This window comes from Hemiscyllium ocellatum, chromosome 7, assembly GCF_020745735.1.
Source record: "Hemiscyllium ocellatum isolate sHemOce1 chromosome 7, sHemOce1.pat.X.cur, whole genome shotgun sequence".
NCBI lineage: Eukaryota > Metazoa > Chordata > Chondrichthyes > Orectolobiformes > Hemiscylliidae > Hemiscyllium > Hemiscyllium ocellatum.
Genome location: NC_083407.1, coordinates 84,880,239 through 84,899,029, shown reverse-complemented (window position 1 = coordinate 84,899,029; position 18,791 = coordinate 84,880,239). Strand labels below are relative to the sequence as shown.

At 40.5% G+C, this 18,791-nt stretch overlaps 1 protein-coding gene across 1 annotated transcript in view; it reads left to right on the top strand.

Moving 5' to 3' along the window:
- The window catches only part of dazl (deleted in azoospermia-like), a 157,994-nt gene that overhangs the window by 62,642 nt on the left and 76,561 nt on the right, over nt 1-18,791 (top strand). Inside the window, exons 6-7 of the mRNA XM_060828127.1 lie at nt 2,439-2,566; nt 7,328-7,408. Of these exons, the coding sequence (XP_060684110.1) occupies nt 2,439-2,566; nt 7,328-7,408 (209 nt within the window). The remainder of the gene's footprint in view (nt 1-2,438; nt 2,567-7,327; nt 7,409-18,791) is intronic.

The window sequence follows — 18,791 nt, the reverse complement described above, 5'->3', positions numbered from 1 at the left end:
TCTTTCAGATGAATTTGCAGTTGTGACTTGTTTACTATCTTGGCAGCAAGATTCCGAGTGGAATCATATTGATGCTACTATCACTTCAAAAAGATGGCTTTGATTAGTTAGAATAACTTTTACTTGAACTCCTTAAGATGTTTTAAAATAGTGATGGAAAAAGATAGACCGGATCTAAAAGTTGAAATTCTAAATTGGAGAAAGGCTAATTTTGATAGTATTAGACAAGAACTTTCAAAAGCTGATTGGGGGCAGATGTTCGCAGGTAAATGGATGGCTGGAAAATGGGAAGCCTTCAGAAATGAGATAGGGAGTGCAGAGACAGTATATTCCTGTTAGGGTGAAAGGAAAAGCTGGTAGGTATAGGGAATGCTGGGTGACTAGAGAAATTGAGGTTTTGGTTAAGAAAAAGAAGGAAGTATATGTCAAGTTTAGACAGGATTGATCAAATGAATTCTCAGAAGAGTATAAAGGCAGTAGGAGTATACTTAAAAAGGGGGACATGAGATAGCTTTGGCAAATAAGAGTTAAGGAGAATCCAAAGGATTTTTCAAAATATATTAAGGACAAAGGGTAACTAGGAAGAGAATAGTGTCCCTTAAAGATCAGCAAGGCGCCATTTGTGTGGAGCTGCAGGAGATGGGGAGGTATTAAATGAGTATTTTGCATCAGTGTTTACTGTGGAAAAGGACCTGGAAGATATCAAATGTAGGGAAATAGATGGTGACATTTTGAAAAATGTCCATATTACAGAGGAGGGTGTCTTGAAACACATAAAAGTGGATAAATCCCCAGAACCTGATCAGGTGTACCCCTGAACTCTGTGGGAAGCTAGGGAAGTGATTGCTGGGCCTCTTCCTGAGATATTTGTATCATCGATAGTCACAGGTGAGGTCCCAGAAGACTGGAGGTTGGCTAATGTGGTGCCACTGTTTAAGAAAGGTGGTAAAGACAAGCCAGGGAACTATAGACCAGTGAGCCTGATGTCGGTGGTGGGCAAGTTGTTGGAATCCTGAGGGACAGGATGTACATGTATTTGGAAAGGCAAGGACTGCTTAGGGATCGTCAACATGGCTTTGTGCATGGGAAATCATGTCTCATAAACTTATTGAGTTTTTTGAAGAAGTAGCAAAGAAGATTGATGAGGGCAGAGTTGTAGATGTGATCTATATGTGGCGTTCGACAAGATTCACCATGGGAGACTGGTTAGCAAGGTTAAATCTCATGGAATACAGGGAGAAATAGCCATTTGGATACAGAACTGGCTCAAAGGTAGAAGACAGAGGGTGGTGGTGGAGAGTTGTTTTTCAGACTGGAGGCCTGTGACCTGTGGAGTGCCACAAGGATCGGTGTTGGGTGCACTACTTTTCATCATTTATATAAATGATTTGGATTGAGCATAAGATGTATTTAGTAGGTTTGCAGAATGCACCAAAATTGGAAGTGTAGTGGACAGCAGAGAGGGTTACCTCAGATTACAACAGAATCTTGATCAGATGGGCTGAGAAGTGGCAGATAGAGTTTAATTTTAAATGCAAGATGGTACATTTTGGGGAAGCAAATCTTAGCATGACTTATGCACTAAATGGCAAAGTCCTAGGGAGTGTTGCTGAACAAAGAGACCTTGGAGTGCAGGTTTATAGCTCCTTGCAAGTGGAGTCGCAAGTAGATAGGCTGGTGAAGAAGTTGTTTGGTAAGCTTTCCTTTATTGGTCAGAATATTGAGTACAGGATTTGGGAGGTCATGTTGCGGCTATACAGGACATTGGTTAGGCCTCTTTTAGAATATTGTGTGCAACTCTGGTCTCCTTCCTATGAGAAGGAAGTTGTGAAACTTGAAAGGGTTGAGAAAAGATTTACAAGGATGTTGCCAGGGTTGGAGGATTTGAGCTATATGGAGAGGTTGAACAGGCTAGGGCCTGTCAGGGACTGAGGGGTGATCTTAGTAGAGATTTACAAAATCATGAAGGGCATGGATAGGATAAATAGACAAGGTTTTTTCCCTGGAGTGGGGGAATCCAGAACTGGAGGGCATAGGTTTAGGGTGAGAGGGGAAAGATATAACAGAGACCTAAGGGACAACATTTTCACGCAGAGGGTGGTGCGTGTGTGGAATGAGCTGCTAGAGAAGTGGTGGAGGCTAGTACAATTGCAACATTTAAAAGGTATCTGGGTGGGTATATGAATAGGAAGGGTTTGGAGGGATATGAGCCGGGTGCTGGCAGGTGGGAGCAGATTGGGTTGGGATATCCGGACAGCATGGACGAGTTGGACTGAAGGGTCTGTTTCTGTGCTGTCCATCTTTATGACTCTTAAGTTCATTCAAAACTGACTTGAATTATGTATTTTAGTAGCTTCCATTTTCTGGGAGCTATTTTACACCATGTTTCTTGCAACAAGGTGTTTGTTTTTCATCTGAGATTTCTGTTTGCTGAATAGGAACAAGTTTAATGCCAGCAGCTGGGACAATGTATTTGACCACTTCAACTGGATATCCTTACACATACCACAATGGAGTGGCTTACTTCCATAGTCCAGAAATCACTTCTGTTCCACAACCTTGGCCTGTGAGTAAATATGAATTTGAATAGTTTGTTTTTTTTTCATCTGATAATGAACTACAAATTATAAGAAGATATCTATATGGTTAAAGTGCATGTTACAAATGGGATTATTTCACTCCAGTTATACAGAACTCTGGATGGTTTCAGATTTATCTGCATGTTAGTTCATTAATGGCACAAATAATTAGACAAAGTACTTAATCTGAATGCTCTTGTCCTCCCTGATAATGCTTGAAAGAAACTCTGTTCATTGACACTCTTTTTAAATTTGAACAAAAGTGAATTAGAGTTCAATAAAACAAAGAATTGTGGATGCTGGAGATCTGAAACAAAAACAGATTGCTGGCGAAACTCAGCAGGTGTGGCAGCATCTTTGGGGAGAAAGCAGAGTTCATATTTTGAATCCATGACTTTTCACAACTGATTGCAGCTAGGAGAAAGTGCTTTTTATACTGAAGTTTGGTTGGTGGGTTGAAGGATGTGGAGACAGGTGTTAGGTGAACGGATAGGTGGAGATGAAGCCCAGAAAGAGAGAGAAAGGTATGAAACAGCTAGGCACAGGAGGGGATCATTGATGATAGGCCAGGACAGAAGAGAAGCTGAATATGTGATCATGATGGCTGTAGGTAGGAGAGGATGGGTTGGCTGTGCTGAAAGCAATCCACACCATGATGGAACCAGAGCATAGAGCAAGTTAAAAAAAAGAGAGACAGAATCAGGTTATTAAACTTAGCGTTAAATCCTAGAAGCTTCAGCATCCCCAAGTGGAAAATGAGATGCTATTCATCAAGCTGACTGTGAGGCTCACTGGAGCAGGCCTGCAACAAAAGTATTGGCATGGAAACATGTTATTGTGTTGAAAAGGCAGGCAACTTGAAGCTCTGTTGTTTTTGTGCACAGAACGTCTGTGTTCAGCAAAGCATTCAACTAGTCTGCGTTTCATCTCCCCTCTGTAGAGGAGACTGCAATGTGTACAATGAATATAGTTGACTAGATTAAATGAAGTGCAGGTAACTTGCTGCTTCACCTGGAAAGTATGTCTGTGGTCTTGGATAATGAGGAGGGAGAAGAGAAACGGTCAGGCGTTGAGCCTTCAGTAATTACATGGGATGGTGCCACGAGAATGTGAGAGATGTTGGGAATGGTGGAGGTGAATCAGGGTGTCCAAAGGGAACAATCCCTGCAAAATGCTAGGAAAAAGTGAGGACTGCAGATGCTGAATAGTCAGAGTCAAAAGGTATGGTGCTGGAAAAGCACAGGAGGTCAGGCAGCATCCAAGGAGCAGGAGAGGAGACATTTCGGGCATAACCCCTTCATCAGGAATGTGGAGGGATAGGGAGCTGAGAGATAAGTGAGGGTGATGGTGGGGGGAAAGTAGGTAGTATGGTGATAGGTGGATGCAGGTGGGAGGTCAATGGGGAGGGTGGAACATACAGGTGGGAAGAAACATCGACAGGTAGGACAGGTAGGCCGGTGCTGAGTTGGAAGGTTGGATCTGGGATAAGGTGGGCGGGGAGAGATTTATAAATTGGTGAAGTCAGTGATGATACTCTATGATTGTATGGTCCTGAGGCGGAAAATGAGGCATTGTTCCTCCGTTGATGGTTGGCTTTGATTTGATATGTCCTTGGGGAAGTGTGAGGAGGAGTTGTAATGGTTTGCCACATAGCAGTGGAGTTGTTAAGCTCGTGTAAGCCAGAGATGTTCCCTGAATTGCTTCAAGGGTTGGCCTTCTGTCTTCTCGATGTAGAAGAGACGACATCGAGAGCAACAGGTGCAGTAGATGAGATGGATGAATGTGCACGAAAATCTCTCTCAGACGTGAAATGATCCTTTAGGGCCTTGGATGGAGGTGAAGGGGGGAGATAGTGGGCGCATGTTTTGTACCTAATGTGGCAACAGGAGAAGATGCCGGATGTAGAGGTTGGATTTTGGGGAGTGTGGGTCTGACGAGGGAGTCACGGAAGGAATGGTCTCTGCAGAACACATATAGGGGTGGGGAGGGAAATATAATTTGGTGGTGGGGGCAGGGGGGGTCTATCCTTGTTGCAGTTGGAGGGGTGGGATCTGAGGGCAGAGGTGTAGGAAGTGGAAGAGATGTAATGGAGGGCATTGTTGGTCACTTGGGAGACGAAATAAGGACATCTGGGGTGTTCTGGACTGGAATTGCTCCTCCTTGGAGCAGCTACGTTGGAGGCAGAGGAATTGGGAGTAAGGGATTGTGTTTTTAAAGAAGGTGGTATAGTCAAGGTAGCTGTGGGAATTGGATAGTTTAAAATAGTTGTCCGTGTTGAGTCGTTTACCATAGAGGTCCAGGAAAAGGAGGGAGGTGTCCGAGATGGTCCATGTAAACTTGAGGTCAGGGTGAACGGTGTTGGTGAAGTTGATGAAATGTTCACACTCCTTGTGGGAGTATGAGGTGGTGCTGATACAGTCATCGATGTAATGGAGGAAAAGATAGGGGATTGTTTCATGTATTCTGTGTAGAGGCAGGCATTGCTGGGGCCCATGTGGGTGCCCATGGCTATCCCTCTGGTCTTTGGAAGTGGAAGGATTCAAAGGAGACATTGTTGAGGGCAAGGACAAGTCCCTCCAGTTGAAGAGAGTGTCAGGGGAGGGGGACTGGTTGGGTCAGTGGTAGAGAAAGAAATGCAGTCTTGTAGTCCTTCATCATGGGGGTGGAGGTATATAGGAACTGGATCCATACCCTCAACCAACGCTCTTTCTCCAGCATATCAGACAATAAGGAATATAAGTACACCAAACTGTGTCACGTTACCTCTAAACCCAGGAATCCTCAACCACTCCAAACCTTTCACAGAATAAACAAGGAACTGTAAGCCAGTCAATCTGACATAAGTAGTACAGAAAATGGTAGACTCATTATTAATAATGTGATAACAGGGTACTTGAATCAACAGATTGTGGGACAGAGGTAATACAAAAATCATTTTTGATATCTGTTACACTTTTTTAGTGATTAACTAGTCAGGTAGATTGTGAGGAAATGAGAATATAGTGTGTTTGGATTTTCAGAAATCTTGATCAATGACACACAAGAGGTACATTAGAATTGATTGAAGTTTAGTCATCATGCAGCAAACAGTAAGTGGGAATAAATAGACCAGTTGTGGGTTGATCAGCTGTAAATTTTCACATAATGCAAGGATCAACTAAGGATGACAGAATCTATATTAATGATTGTCAAATACAATATTCATTGTACTGACGAAATAAAGCTAGTAGGAAAATAAATAATAGGAATGACCAAAGAGGCTGCAAAAGGATTTAGACAAGTTAAGAGTGCGTTAGAATATAATGTGGAGAAACGCAAATTGTCTATTTTGGAAGAAGAATGCATTTTTCTGGATGAAGTAGCAACAACATTTTTTAAATTGAATGATTCTGATGTACTGGTGTTTCAAGGGAAATTGGAGGCTTCGGCATGATCCACAGGATGTTAACATGCAATTACAAGAAGTATCAAAACAAATACAATATCAGCCTTTATTACCAAGGGATTAAATATGAGCCAATTTTATTGTAATTATTTAGGGCCATTTAGACAAGCTGTGTAGTTTTTGTCTTATAGAATCCCTGCAGTTTGGAAGCAGGCCCTTCTGCCCTTGGAGCCCACACCAACCCTCTGAAGAGTATCCCACCAAAATCTACCCACATACCCTATATTTCCCCGAGCTAATCCTCCTAACCTGCACATCTGTGGGCACTATGGGCAATTTAGCATGGCTAGTCCACCTAACCTGCACATTTTTGGACTGTGGAAGGAAATGGAACACCTACAGGGGACACGGGAAGAATGTGCTAAATCCACACAAACAGCCAGTGGAAGGATGGAATTGAACACAGGTTCCTGCCATTGTGAGGCATCAATGCTCACCATTGAGCCACTGTGCCACCTATCTCTTTAGCTAAGGAGGGATATATTTGTCTTCGAGGAAGAGCAGTAAATGTTTGTGAATTGTCAGAATTTCCTGTGAGAAAGATTAAGTGATCTAATTAAAGTGTTACATTCTTAAGGGCTTGAAAGATTAAATGCTGAGAGGATATTTTTATTTGACTTTGGGGTCAAGTCTCAGATGAAGAATTGACTTATTTAGGATTAAATTTAAATTAAAATCTTCACTCTGTTTTGAGAATCTTTGGAATTCTCGACATATTCTCTGCATAGAGAGCTACAGATTTTTTAGTGAGTAGATTCAGTTTATAGTTGAAAAGGTTTATGAATACTGAGGAAATCAAGTAACGTGGAGATAAGTACGGAAAGGTACAGCTGAGGCAGTAGCTCAGTCCAGAATGGCAAACCAGCACTGTGAGGGTTCAAATTTCCACTCGTGCTTCTATGTTTCATGTTCTTATGAGTAATGTTACAGGTTACCAATCTGAAATATTGATAATTTGGCAACACTGGTCAGTGAGACAACTATGAAAGAACATAAAGTTAAAATAATCATGAAGTTAAATGAGAGGCTGGGGAATATATTAGCAGGTAATTATATAGTTTTTAGAAAAGTGGAACATTACATACACTATGAGAAATAGTGGAATTGTGGAGCTAGCTGACTATTTAGAAAATTTTTGACATCATGAGCTGAATGGAATGAGTCAAATAATCTGTTTCTAATCCTCAATTTATTGCCTGTTGGGAAGAGGAAGACAACCTTTGCTGAGATTCTGATGGCTTTTGTTTGTATTGTGTGTGTGTCAGCTTTTAAAATATTATTTACTGTTACTGTTTTCTATCAGCCTCGTTCTATTTCAAGCTCACCAGTAATGGTAGCTCATCAAGCTCAGCCAATTTATCAGCAGCCAGCATACCATTATCAGGTAAGAACTTATCTTATTCAGATGATATTATACCTTTTGTGAATCAGGACATGTGGTTCTGATGTTTTGAAGAGGTATTAGATTTTATAAGAGCATGTTTCTGGCAGGGGCTCCTTGAGCCAGGAACACCCGGTGGATGTACTGCAATCTCAGGCACTTCTCAATTAATTCGAAACCCTGTTGGTCCTAAATTCCTAAAATGCACTCATTTTCCATTTTTGAATATTAAGATGAAAAAATTGGTGAATGTGCAAAACATGGGACTGCCTTGATGTGTTGAAATTGTTTTTAATTCATAAAAGATATGGGTTAGTTTGTAAGTGTTCTAATTTGCTTATGAATGAGATTTCTATCTTTAAGATACTGAATGGCAACCAGTGCTAGGTTTTTTCTCCCAACTTTTATGTCATTGCCTATCACATGATGAAATTGACTGGGATCTTCATGGCTGATTTTGACTAACGCAGCACAGACTTGGAGTTAGAATTTGTGCCAGATCAAAATATACTTTGCCACAAGTGAATTTCATAGAGACCCCCGTGAGTGTGCTTTGGAGACACAGAAGAACATGTGGACTCCTTCGTGTAGCTTGAAAGTACAGTATGTTCTTCTATAACGCAATGGTTAATTGGTGTGCAATCCACATTAAAGACAAAATGCGCTTTAGAAACATCATTTTAAGTTTTGCCACTGTAATCACACTATAGCTCGCACACATTTTAAAAGTTTGCACTGTAGAAACAGCGTCCGCAATTCGTGAATCGTGTTACAGTGAATTCATATTGACAAAACACACATTATAACAGAAGGACCTGTATCAATCCATTTTGATACAGGAAATGGTTACAATTGAAGACAATATTTCTAAGTAGCACTTAGACATGGAAAGAGACAACTGAACCAATTCAGCCTTCCTACCTCTATATTCGCAACAGAGTAAAATTAAAATGTTCAAAGACTCAAAATCGACCTCAATGACTTAGAGTCATAGAGATGTACAGCACGGAAACAGAACCTTCGGTCCAACTCATCCATGCCGACCAGATATCTCACCTGTAATGGACAGCGAAGAATTACACTAGGATCTTGATCAGATGGGCCAGTGGGCTGAGGAGTGGCAGATGGAATTTAATTTAGATAAATGCAAGGAGCTGCATTTTGGGAAAGCAAATCTTAGCAGGAATTATACACTTAATGGTAAAGTCCTAGGAAGTGTTGTTCAATAAAGAGACCTTGAAGTGCAGGTTCGTAGCTCCCTGAAAGTGGAGTTGCAGGTAGATATTATATAGTGAAGACTGCCAGCACCTGGCCCATATCACTTCAAACCCTTCCTATTCATATATCCATCCAGATGCCTTTTAAATGTTGCAATTGTACTAACCTCCATTACTTCCTCTGGCAGCTCATTCCATACATGTATCACCCTCTGTGTGAAAAAGTTGCCCCTTAGGTCTCTTTTATATCTTTCCCCTCTCACCCTAAATCTATGCCCTCTAGTTCTGGACTCCCTCACTCCAGGGAAAAGACCTCGTCTATTTACCCTATCCATGCCCCTCATTTTATAAACCTCTATAAGGTCACCCCTCAGCCTCCAACGCTCCAGGGAAAACAGCCCTAGCCTGTTCAGCCTCTCCCTATAGCTCAAATCCTCCAACCCTGGTAACATCCTTGTAAATCTTTTCACAATCCTTTCAAGTTTCACAAGATCCTTCTGGTAGGAAGGAGACCAGAATTGCACACAATATTCCAAAAGTGGCCAAACCAACGTCCTGTACAGCCGCAACATGACCTCCCAACTCCGGTACTCAGTACTCTGACCAATAAAGGAAAGCATACCAAATGCCTTCTTCACTATCATATCTACCTGCAACTCCACTTCCAGGGAACTATGAACCTGCACTTCAAGGTCCCTGTTCAGCAACATTCCCTGGGACTTTGCCATTAAGTGTGTAAGTCCTGCTAAGATTTGCTTTCCGAAAATGCAGCACCTCGCATTTATCCAAATTAAACTCTATCTGCCACTCCTCAGCCCATTGGCCTATCTGATTAAGATCTTGTTGTAATCTGAGGTAATCTTCTTCGTTGTCCACTCCACCTCCAATTTTGGTGTCATCTGCAAACGTACTAACTGTACCTCTTATGCTCCCATCCAAATCATTTATATAAATGACAAAAAGTAGTGGACCCAGCACTAATCCTTGTGGCACTCCATTGGTCACAGGCCTCCAGTGTGAAAAACAACCCTCCACCACCACCCTCTATCTTCTACCTTTGAGCCAGTTCTGTATCCAAATGGCGAGTTCTCCCTGTGTTCCATGAGATCTAACCTTGCTAACCAGACTCCTATTGGGAACATTGTCGAACACCTTACTGAATAAAAACCAATCCAAGACTGAATAATCAAATCCAGACAGCAGGTTTGTACCCTAAATAAAAGACTTAACTAATTATGAGTAGTACAGTAGATTTAGCAGAGCTAATAGAGTAATGTAATTGATGTCAATGATTTAAACTCAGTAACCTTCTATTTACAACCCCATTCACACAGAAGATAGACAGGCAAACAAACATAGTTCAGGGATAAGTGAAAGGAAATAACAAAACTGGCTGTGTTACATAAACAGTTTTCATGCTATGTTGTTCTAACACCATACATGATTGTTTCCTGGTTGATTTTTCTGAAGACATCAGTCAGGACTACCTTTTCATTTCACTCTTAGGATGTTTCAGCAAGACTTGTAAAGTTAGTTTCTACTCTGTGCGCATCTTGTGGCTGATTATGGGAGGTTAAACAGGAAGCTTTCAAACGTTCATACTTTACACCTTCAATACTTCAGCATCAACATCCAAACTCCTGTCAAAAACACAGTCTAAACAAAAGCAATTCAAACTCTACAGACCCTCCTTCTGTTTCACCATGATGTTCTTCACTTGACTTGCTGGGTACTGACCTTGTTAACATCAAATATCTGCTATTTGGTTAGACATGCTACTTTACCTGGTTTTGAAGACAATGGAACACATTGATCAAAAACCAACCTGCAACGAACTTCAGGCCTGGCCTCAAACAAACAACAGCTTGTTAATACAAGATGCTGCCCACAGTCCAAAAGTCATCTTAAGCTCACAGTTCACAGCTTCAAACCAAAATTGATAAAATAATAAAATAAAAATAACAAAACATCAGCAAGCATTCAAACAGAACATACTTTCCTTGTGATTTTAATTGTACATATTTTGAGTTACATTCAAGTTTCTTCTGCACATTGCAAAAAGTACAATGTTTTACCAACTTTGAAGTAGAGTAGCAAATGGAGGCATTTGAAGAGAACATTTGGTTGAATATTCTACGTTTGTGCTCATGACGTATGATATATCCTTGACACAGGATTTTCCATCGTCTAGACAGAAGCAACATTTTATCAGTTTTGATGAAGAGTTCTCCCCTTGACTTGCTGGGTACTCAAAGCGTTAGCTCTTTGCTTTCTCTGTCATTTGACCTGAGAAGGAGGAAAAGATTGAATGACTGAGAGTGGGTGGTGAGGGAAGAGTTGTACAAGTATGGGAAATTGGGACAAAGGGCTGCTGAATGAATGAGTATCCAACATATGAACATTTCCTGCATTTATGAATTTACTGTACTTTATATTGTTCTGCATTTTATGTAAAACTATTTACGCATGGATTTGGAAGTGGAACACTGGCAAACTGGGGTCTGCTTGTATGATCTATCACACGCAAGCTTTAACATACTAAATGTTACTATGCTTCTTTATGATTGTTTCATTTTACTGGTATCACAATTTTCAAGGTTTCTAAAAAATCCAGTCAGTTCTGCTATATCGCAGTAGTTCTGTTCTCATGGAATCATGTCTTATAAGAAAATTGCATTATAGCAGTCCCATTTAAACTAATGGGTCCAGAATCACGTTATAACCAATACACATTTTAAAGCAGTGCCCCCATTTTGTCAATTGTATTATAGCGAATTTGTGTTAACAATACACACTTTATAGCAGAACGACCTGCAGATATTTTTTCAAGGAATGTGAACATCACTGATGAGGACAACCTTTATTGTTCATTCCTAACTGCCCTTCTGAGTTAAAATGGGATCACATTGAAAAATGATTTGTGAAGCACTGCCTTAGTCCTTTGTTTTACTCCAGCAAGGTAGTGCTGTATTCTTCATGTGGACTTCATCCTGGATTTAAATGTGTTATATGCATTGAATGCTGAAATGCTGAGGTTACTTTGGTGATTTGAAACAAAATGCATTAGTCCACAGGCGTGATGGTTATAGGAAGTCAGTAAAAGGAATACTAATGTTTATACACTTGATGTCCAAAGACCGCTATAATTATACAGTTGTTTGTCACAAAAAAATTTGGAACTTTTTTGTCTTCTGCCACTCTCATCCTCTGCATGCAGCTAACATTCCCATGCTGTTCATTGCCTGTACACTTCAGATGGCTTAATATTGCAAGGGCTACTAAAATAATCTACTGCTGTAACAATTGATAAATGTTCCTAATGAAATGAGCCAGTATTTTGATATTTGGAGGAATGGCTGGATATGGCAGAACATATGCCAAGTTTTCTTACATTGCACTGGTGACTTGGTTTCAAGACATGGAAGGAAGTATTGACTTTCATCCATTAGAGTGACTGATACATGGTCAGATGACACGTAAGAAAAAAAAAGACAAAGGTCAGTGCCAAGAGTGTAGATCCGTGAAAGTGGATGCAATGCAAGAAGAAGTTTAATGACCTAATGACCCATGACAAGTTTGCACAGTCTTAAGTTTGCTCTTCAAATAACACTGCTTCATAATTCTCAACCTGCTTATTTCCCCACATCCCATTCACCCATCTATCAATGTCAAGTACTAAACCTGAACCCCTGAATTTATAATACCCATCCTCACACATTGCACTATTTCAAAACATGAGAGAAGTCACTCCCACAACTCTGTCACACTGGCTGCTATTCAGGTCTGATAACCACATGAAACATATTACAGAACAATCTGTAATGCATAATTTTATATTCTTTACTGCAGGAGAAGATACTATGTAACTGAAGGCAGTAGGATATATCTGGAGGAGGACAAGAACACCCACAGTTTTAACCTCCTGCATGTAACGGTGCTGGATCATGAAAAGAGACTGTGACCTTTGGTGGGACTCAAGGGATTGTTGCTGTTTGTATGTGCCCTTTCATTCCTCTGTCTAATCTCACAGAGTCTTTGGACTTTTGAGATATGGGTAGTATAGGACCACAATCTTACTTTCTCCTCTCCCCTCAAAAGAAACCATCTTGTCCTTTTCTGATTTTAGATATCCAACTATTGGATCCTATCCTATCAGGAAGAAAATGCTGAAAATGAAGTGTTATCACTTAAATCTTACATTTGCAAACACCAACTCAAAAGCAGTCACTGCATGTATTTTAAAGGCCAGGAGAGAGAGAGTATCTGCAAATGTAAAGATGTTGGGCAAAACATGAGAGGAGCCAAGGTGGAAAGAAAATACAGAATTGCTGCCAGTTCACTGAATGTTGAGTTCACACATTATTTCAGTTGCAATGGAGTAAGATTAAAACTTAGATTATGCCACAGAAACAAAAATTTTGTGTACAGGCTTTCTCATACACTCTGAGGAGAATGAAGGCATGCATTTGGCATAGTGCTTTGAGTAGAGCTTGGAGATTATCCTTGCCAACATTCAACAAGTGATCACATCCATTGCTTACCTCTGAAACCCAACACAATGAAGCAGCTGATAAGGCAATATCAAAGCTATGATGCAGTGCAAGCAGCTTCCATCGGTAGCCTGAATGCTACAAGGGATATCAGAATATGTCTTTTGGCTGCTGCCTTTCAAAGGGACTTCCTGAAAGTATTTTTCGAAAGGTTTGGGATTGTTGCGATGCTATACCAGACGGTGTCATTGGCATAATGATAAATAATTCAGCAATCTTCTACAGGTCTTAACATTACTACTCTCAGTTCAATAATTCTGAAAATTACCTGACCAGCTTAACCTAAACTGAGTAGTTTTGGGCCTGGAAAGACTGACTTTAGTGGATATCATCTTGGTCTAGGCTACAGCAAAGTCACTTGCCCAGTCTTCTCAGTTGAAGATCATCACTCTTCTCCCACGTTTTTAAAGATGCCGAGGAACAAACTCAGAGGTGCTCTGAGTTAGTCTAAAGCACATGGAAAATGGACACTTTACAGGTGATCACTTTAGTCTTATCTGTGTTGTGTAACTAATTTCTAAATTGTGCTGGAATGTGCATTTTCATGATGGAAAGAAGGCAATGTAGCACCAAGCAATAGAAGAGAGGTAAAGAGCATGGGACTGTCAGCATTTGAAAAGTCTTATGATTAAAGGTACAGGTCACTCTTCTACAACGTGCATTTCATCATCGCGATTTGGCTGTAACGCAATTAGTGAATTAGGGAACAACTTCTTTAAAACACAAGCTCCCATTGGCTCTCACATGATTCCATCCCCAGCACTAAGTGTTGCAGTGCACTGAGGAATGGACTAGTGTCGACATCACATGGTTGGTCAGCTAGTACTTGCATGCAGTTTGACAGAAGCTTCTCCCAGAATTTCTTCATGATTTTAAAGGTGTTGAACCATTAGAGGAGCTTCTAGCAATCAAAGAACATTGCATTGCTCTTGCAAAGCAAGTTGGATTTGAAGAAATGGAGACTGAGGATGTTGAGGAGCTGCTTGAGTCCCATTGTGAAGACCTCTCCACAGCTGATCTCCAATACTTTGTTGCTGTGGGGGAAATTGTAGCTCGAGCTGAAAGCAATGAAGTCCAGGAATGCAGCACCACAAGAGTTTTCCATTTCTCTTTTATCTTCTACCCTGAGGGAAGTTGAGAAGCAGTTGCAGCTCTTAGAAGACCATGACGACAACGCAGAATACAGCAGGATAGTAGTTAGTGGAATGAAGTCTTATCGGGCACCCTATGAACAGCTTCTTCATGAAAGAAGAAAGATGGCAAAGTGGCAAAAACTAGATGCTTTTTTTTTAAGCCAACCCCCAAGAAACACTCTGAGAACAATGAATCACAACCATTCACTCCTGAAATAAATATTTTGTTGTAACCCTGCACCTGAAAGGGATGATGATGATGATGCTAATGATGACCCTCAGCCTTAATTCAGTACTGTAACTCAGCAAACTCAGAAGCCTCTTCAAGTTACTTTCCAGTATTTTAAGATAAAGTTTAAATTGTACTTCATCAAGATATATGATTCTACCATTTACTTAGACGGTGCTATAATTTGTGTTAGGCGAGGTAGTATTTTCATTTTGATGTTTACTGATATTTTTGTAGGTCGGCCCCAATCCTGTTTTTCCCATTGGCATCATTATTTCTGTTGCGCGATTTTCAATACTGTGAGGTAGTACGAGAACGCAACTGTCGTGTTATAGAAGAATAGATTATAGTCCTGATAAATAATTTGATTAGGTGGAACCTAAAGGGATCGTCTGTGTTGTAGTGTCTGTTTATATTAATGTTGCATTTAAACACCATCTAATTTTTTCTCCCTGCTCCTGCTCCTTAGGTCTGTTCCATAAACTGGGTTTTTGTTTTAGATTGGAGTTACGAATCATCATTGAGTAACATTGGTTACTCAATATCCAAGTCCAGACGTGGACTTGACATGATGTTTTAAATAAAGGTGATATAGAAGAATGCCATAAATTGATGTAACTGCGATTACTTCCAGGATAATGAGTATCAAACAGCTTAATGTGCTGCTGTGAGTGCACACAGTTGCACAGTAACAAAGTGGAATCTTCTTCTTTCATAAACGAGGAAGAATTTAAAGGAGTTGCATGAAAGGCAGTATGGATGCAGTCAGTGACACCTTTAACGCAGGGAAAATCTGCAGCCCATATTAAACTGACCTGTCTCTGGCAGTAGGAATAAGGTAGAAGTGTTCTGCAATGCTTTGAAAGCCTCAGTGACTTATTATTTAAAAGATTTACACTGCAAACATGCTTGTATCCCAAGCAGCTACTTGGAAAGAGGCTGTGGACAAATATTAGGAGCTACAGTCATCTTGACAGGTGTAGGCATTGATGTTAATAAACAAATGTAATGTTAGCAATGGAAATAAGACAATGGGAGCAGAAATTAGGCTATTCGGCCCATCAAATCTGTTCCACCATTTAATTATTGCTGATAAGTTTTTCAACCCCATTTTCCCACTTTCTTCCTGTTACCTTTGATTCCCTTGGCAATCAAGTACTTATCTATTTTTGTCTTAAATCTACTCACTGACCTAGCCACAACAGCCCTCTGTAGCAATGAATTCCACAGATTCATCACTCTCTGGCTAAGGAAGCTTCTCCTCATCTTTGTTCTAAATGGTCTTCCCTTTAATCTAAGGCTGTGCCCTTGGCACCTCACCTCTCCTCATCTTCCCAAGGTCCACTCTGTTCAGGTCATTCAATATTTTGTAAGTTTCAATCAGATCTCTCCCTCATCCTTCTAAACCCCATTAAATATAGACCCAGAGTCCTCAAACATTCATCATATGTTAAACCTTTCATTCCTGGCATCATTCTCATGAAACTTCTCTGGACTCGCTCTCAGGCTAATACAGCCTTCCTGAGGTATGAGGCCCAGAATTGCTCAGAATACTCTAAATGTCGTCTGACCAGAGCTTTATAGCCTCAGGTGTAGATCTCTGCTTTTATATTGTAATCCTCTTGAGATGAATGGCAACATTGTTTCGACTTCCTAATTACAGACTCAACCTGCAAGTTTACCTGAAGGGAATCCTGGACTAGGACTCCCGAGTCCCTTTGTATTCCAGATTTCTGAATTTTCTCCCCATTTAGAAAATGGTTCATGCTTCTATTCTTCCTACCAAAGTGCATGACTTCACACTTTTCCACATTGTATTTCATCTGTCACTTTTTAGCCCACGCTCCTAACCTGTCTAAATCTTTCTACAGCCTCCTTGCCTCCTTAATACTACCTGCCCCTTAGCTGACTCAAAACATTTTGAACCACATAACATTTTCAGTTTCAATACACTCTTTTATTTCTGCTCAGCCGACGAGAGATACGGAATCAAACACCAAAGGAGTACTCAAGCTTCCTTGTGGCGGACTCTTCACAGATCTCTGATCTCTAGCATAAAAGCAGTATATTTTATAGCCCTCATGTGCATGACTAATTCACTTTCTCTCATTCCCACATGATTTAATATTACTACCTCTAGTAGAGTTCTCGTAAGTCAAAAGTAGATAAGCAAAGCAGCTGGTTTAAATGTTACTACATCTGGTATTGTTCACATAAGACAAAAGTAGATAAAGCAAGGTAGTTAACAATGTTCTATTGATTAAAATTAAAAACAGCCCAGTCCTAGTACTGGGAAGAAACATATGCATGAACAACTCCAAGGTTATGCAAAAGTGCGTGCATTCTTTTAATTCTTGATTCTTAACAGCCACTGTGACTGCAGCTCCCACTTCAAACTTGTAAGGCAAATCATTATTACAAATAGAGACTTTTAACTATTGATTCCCAATACATTATCACCTCCACCTATATTTGTATCATCTGCAAACTTAGCTGGAATCCTTTCAGTTCTTTGAACCAGAAAGTGAAAAGCTGTGGTCCCAGCATTGATTCTTGTGGAACATTACCAGTTATTAGCTTCCATCCTAAGAAGGACTCTTTTATCCCCACTGCCTGCCTTCTGCCAGACAGCCAATCTTCTATCCGTGCTAGTACCTGGCCTCTAACACCATGAGCCCTTATCTTACTCAGTAGCGTCCTGTGTGGCACCTTATCAAAGGCCTTCTAGAAGTCCAGATAGATAATATCTATTGACTGTCCTTGGTCTAACCTGCTCATTACCTCCTCAAAGAATTCTAACAGTTTAGTAAGGCATGACCTCTCCTTGATAAAACAATGCTGACTTTGCTCTATTTTACTATGCATTTTCAAGTATTCAGAATTAAAGCCATAAGACATAGGAGCAGAAATAAGGATATTCAGCCCATCAAGTCTGCTCTGCTATTCAGTCATGGCTGATAAATTTCGCAACCCCATTCTCCCTCTTTCACCCCATAACCCTTGCTCCCCTTGACACTCAAGAACCTATCTATCTCAGTCTTAAATATAAGTGACCTGGCCTCCACAGCCTTCTGTGGCAATGAACTCCATAGATTCACCAATCTCTGGCTGAAAGTTATTCCTTATCACCTTTCTAAATAGTCTTTCCTTTATTCTAAGGCTATACCCTCGGGTCCTATTCTTTACTACCACTGGAAATAATTTCCCAATATCTACTCTGTCCAGGCCATTTAGTATTCTGAATGATTTAATTAGATCACCCATCATCCTTCTAAACTCCATTGAGTATAGACTCAGAGTTCTGAAACGTTCCTCATATATTAATCTTTTCATGCTTGGGATCATTCTCATGAACCTCCTCTGAACACACTCCAGAGTCAGTACATCCATATTGAGATATGGGGCCCAAAGCAGTACACAATATTTCAAATGTGGTCTGACCAGAGCCTTTTAGAGCCTTAGAAGTACATTCCTGCTTTCCATTCAAGTCCTCTCAAAATAAATGCCATCATTGCATTTGGCTTCCTAAATACTGACTAACCCTGCAAGTTTACCTTGAGAGAATCCTAGACAAGAACTCCTAAGTCTCTTTGCACTTTATGCTTCCGAATTTTCTCCTCATGTAGAAAGTAGTCCATGCATCTATTCTTCCTTCGAAAGTGTATGACCTCACACTTTTCCCACGTTTTACTCCATCTGCCACTTCTTTGCCCACTCTCCTAACCTGTCCAAATCCTTCTGCAGCCTCCCTGCCTTCTCAGTGCTGTCTGACCCACTACTTACTTTTGTATCGTTTGCAAACCTAGCCAGAATGCCCTCAGTTTCTTTATCTAGATCGTTAATTATAAAATCAAAAGGTGTCCCCACACTGAGCATTACAGAACACCACTTGTCACTGGCTTCCATCCTGAGAAGGACACTTTTATTCCTACTGTCTGCTTTCTACCAGACAGCCAATCTTCTATCCATGCTAGCACCTTGTCTCTGACATCATAGGACATTATTTTACTCAGTAGTCTCCTGTGCAGAACTTTATCAAAGACCTTCTTGAAGTCCAGCTAGATAACAGCCATTGGTTGTCATTGATCTAACCTGCGTGTTACTTGCTCAAGAAATTAGAGCAGATTTGTCAGGCATGACCTCTCCTTGATGAAACCATGCTGACTTTGTCCTATTTTACCATACACTTCCAAATAATCAGAAATCTCATCATTCACAATGGATTCCAGGATCTTATCCACGACTGAGATTAGGCTA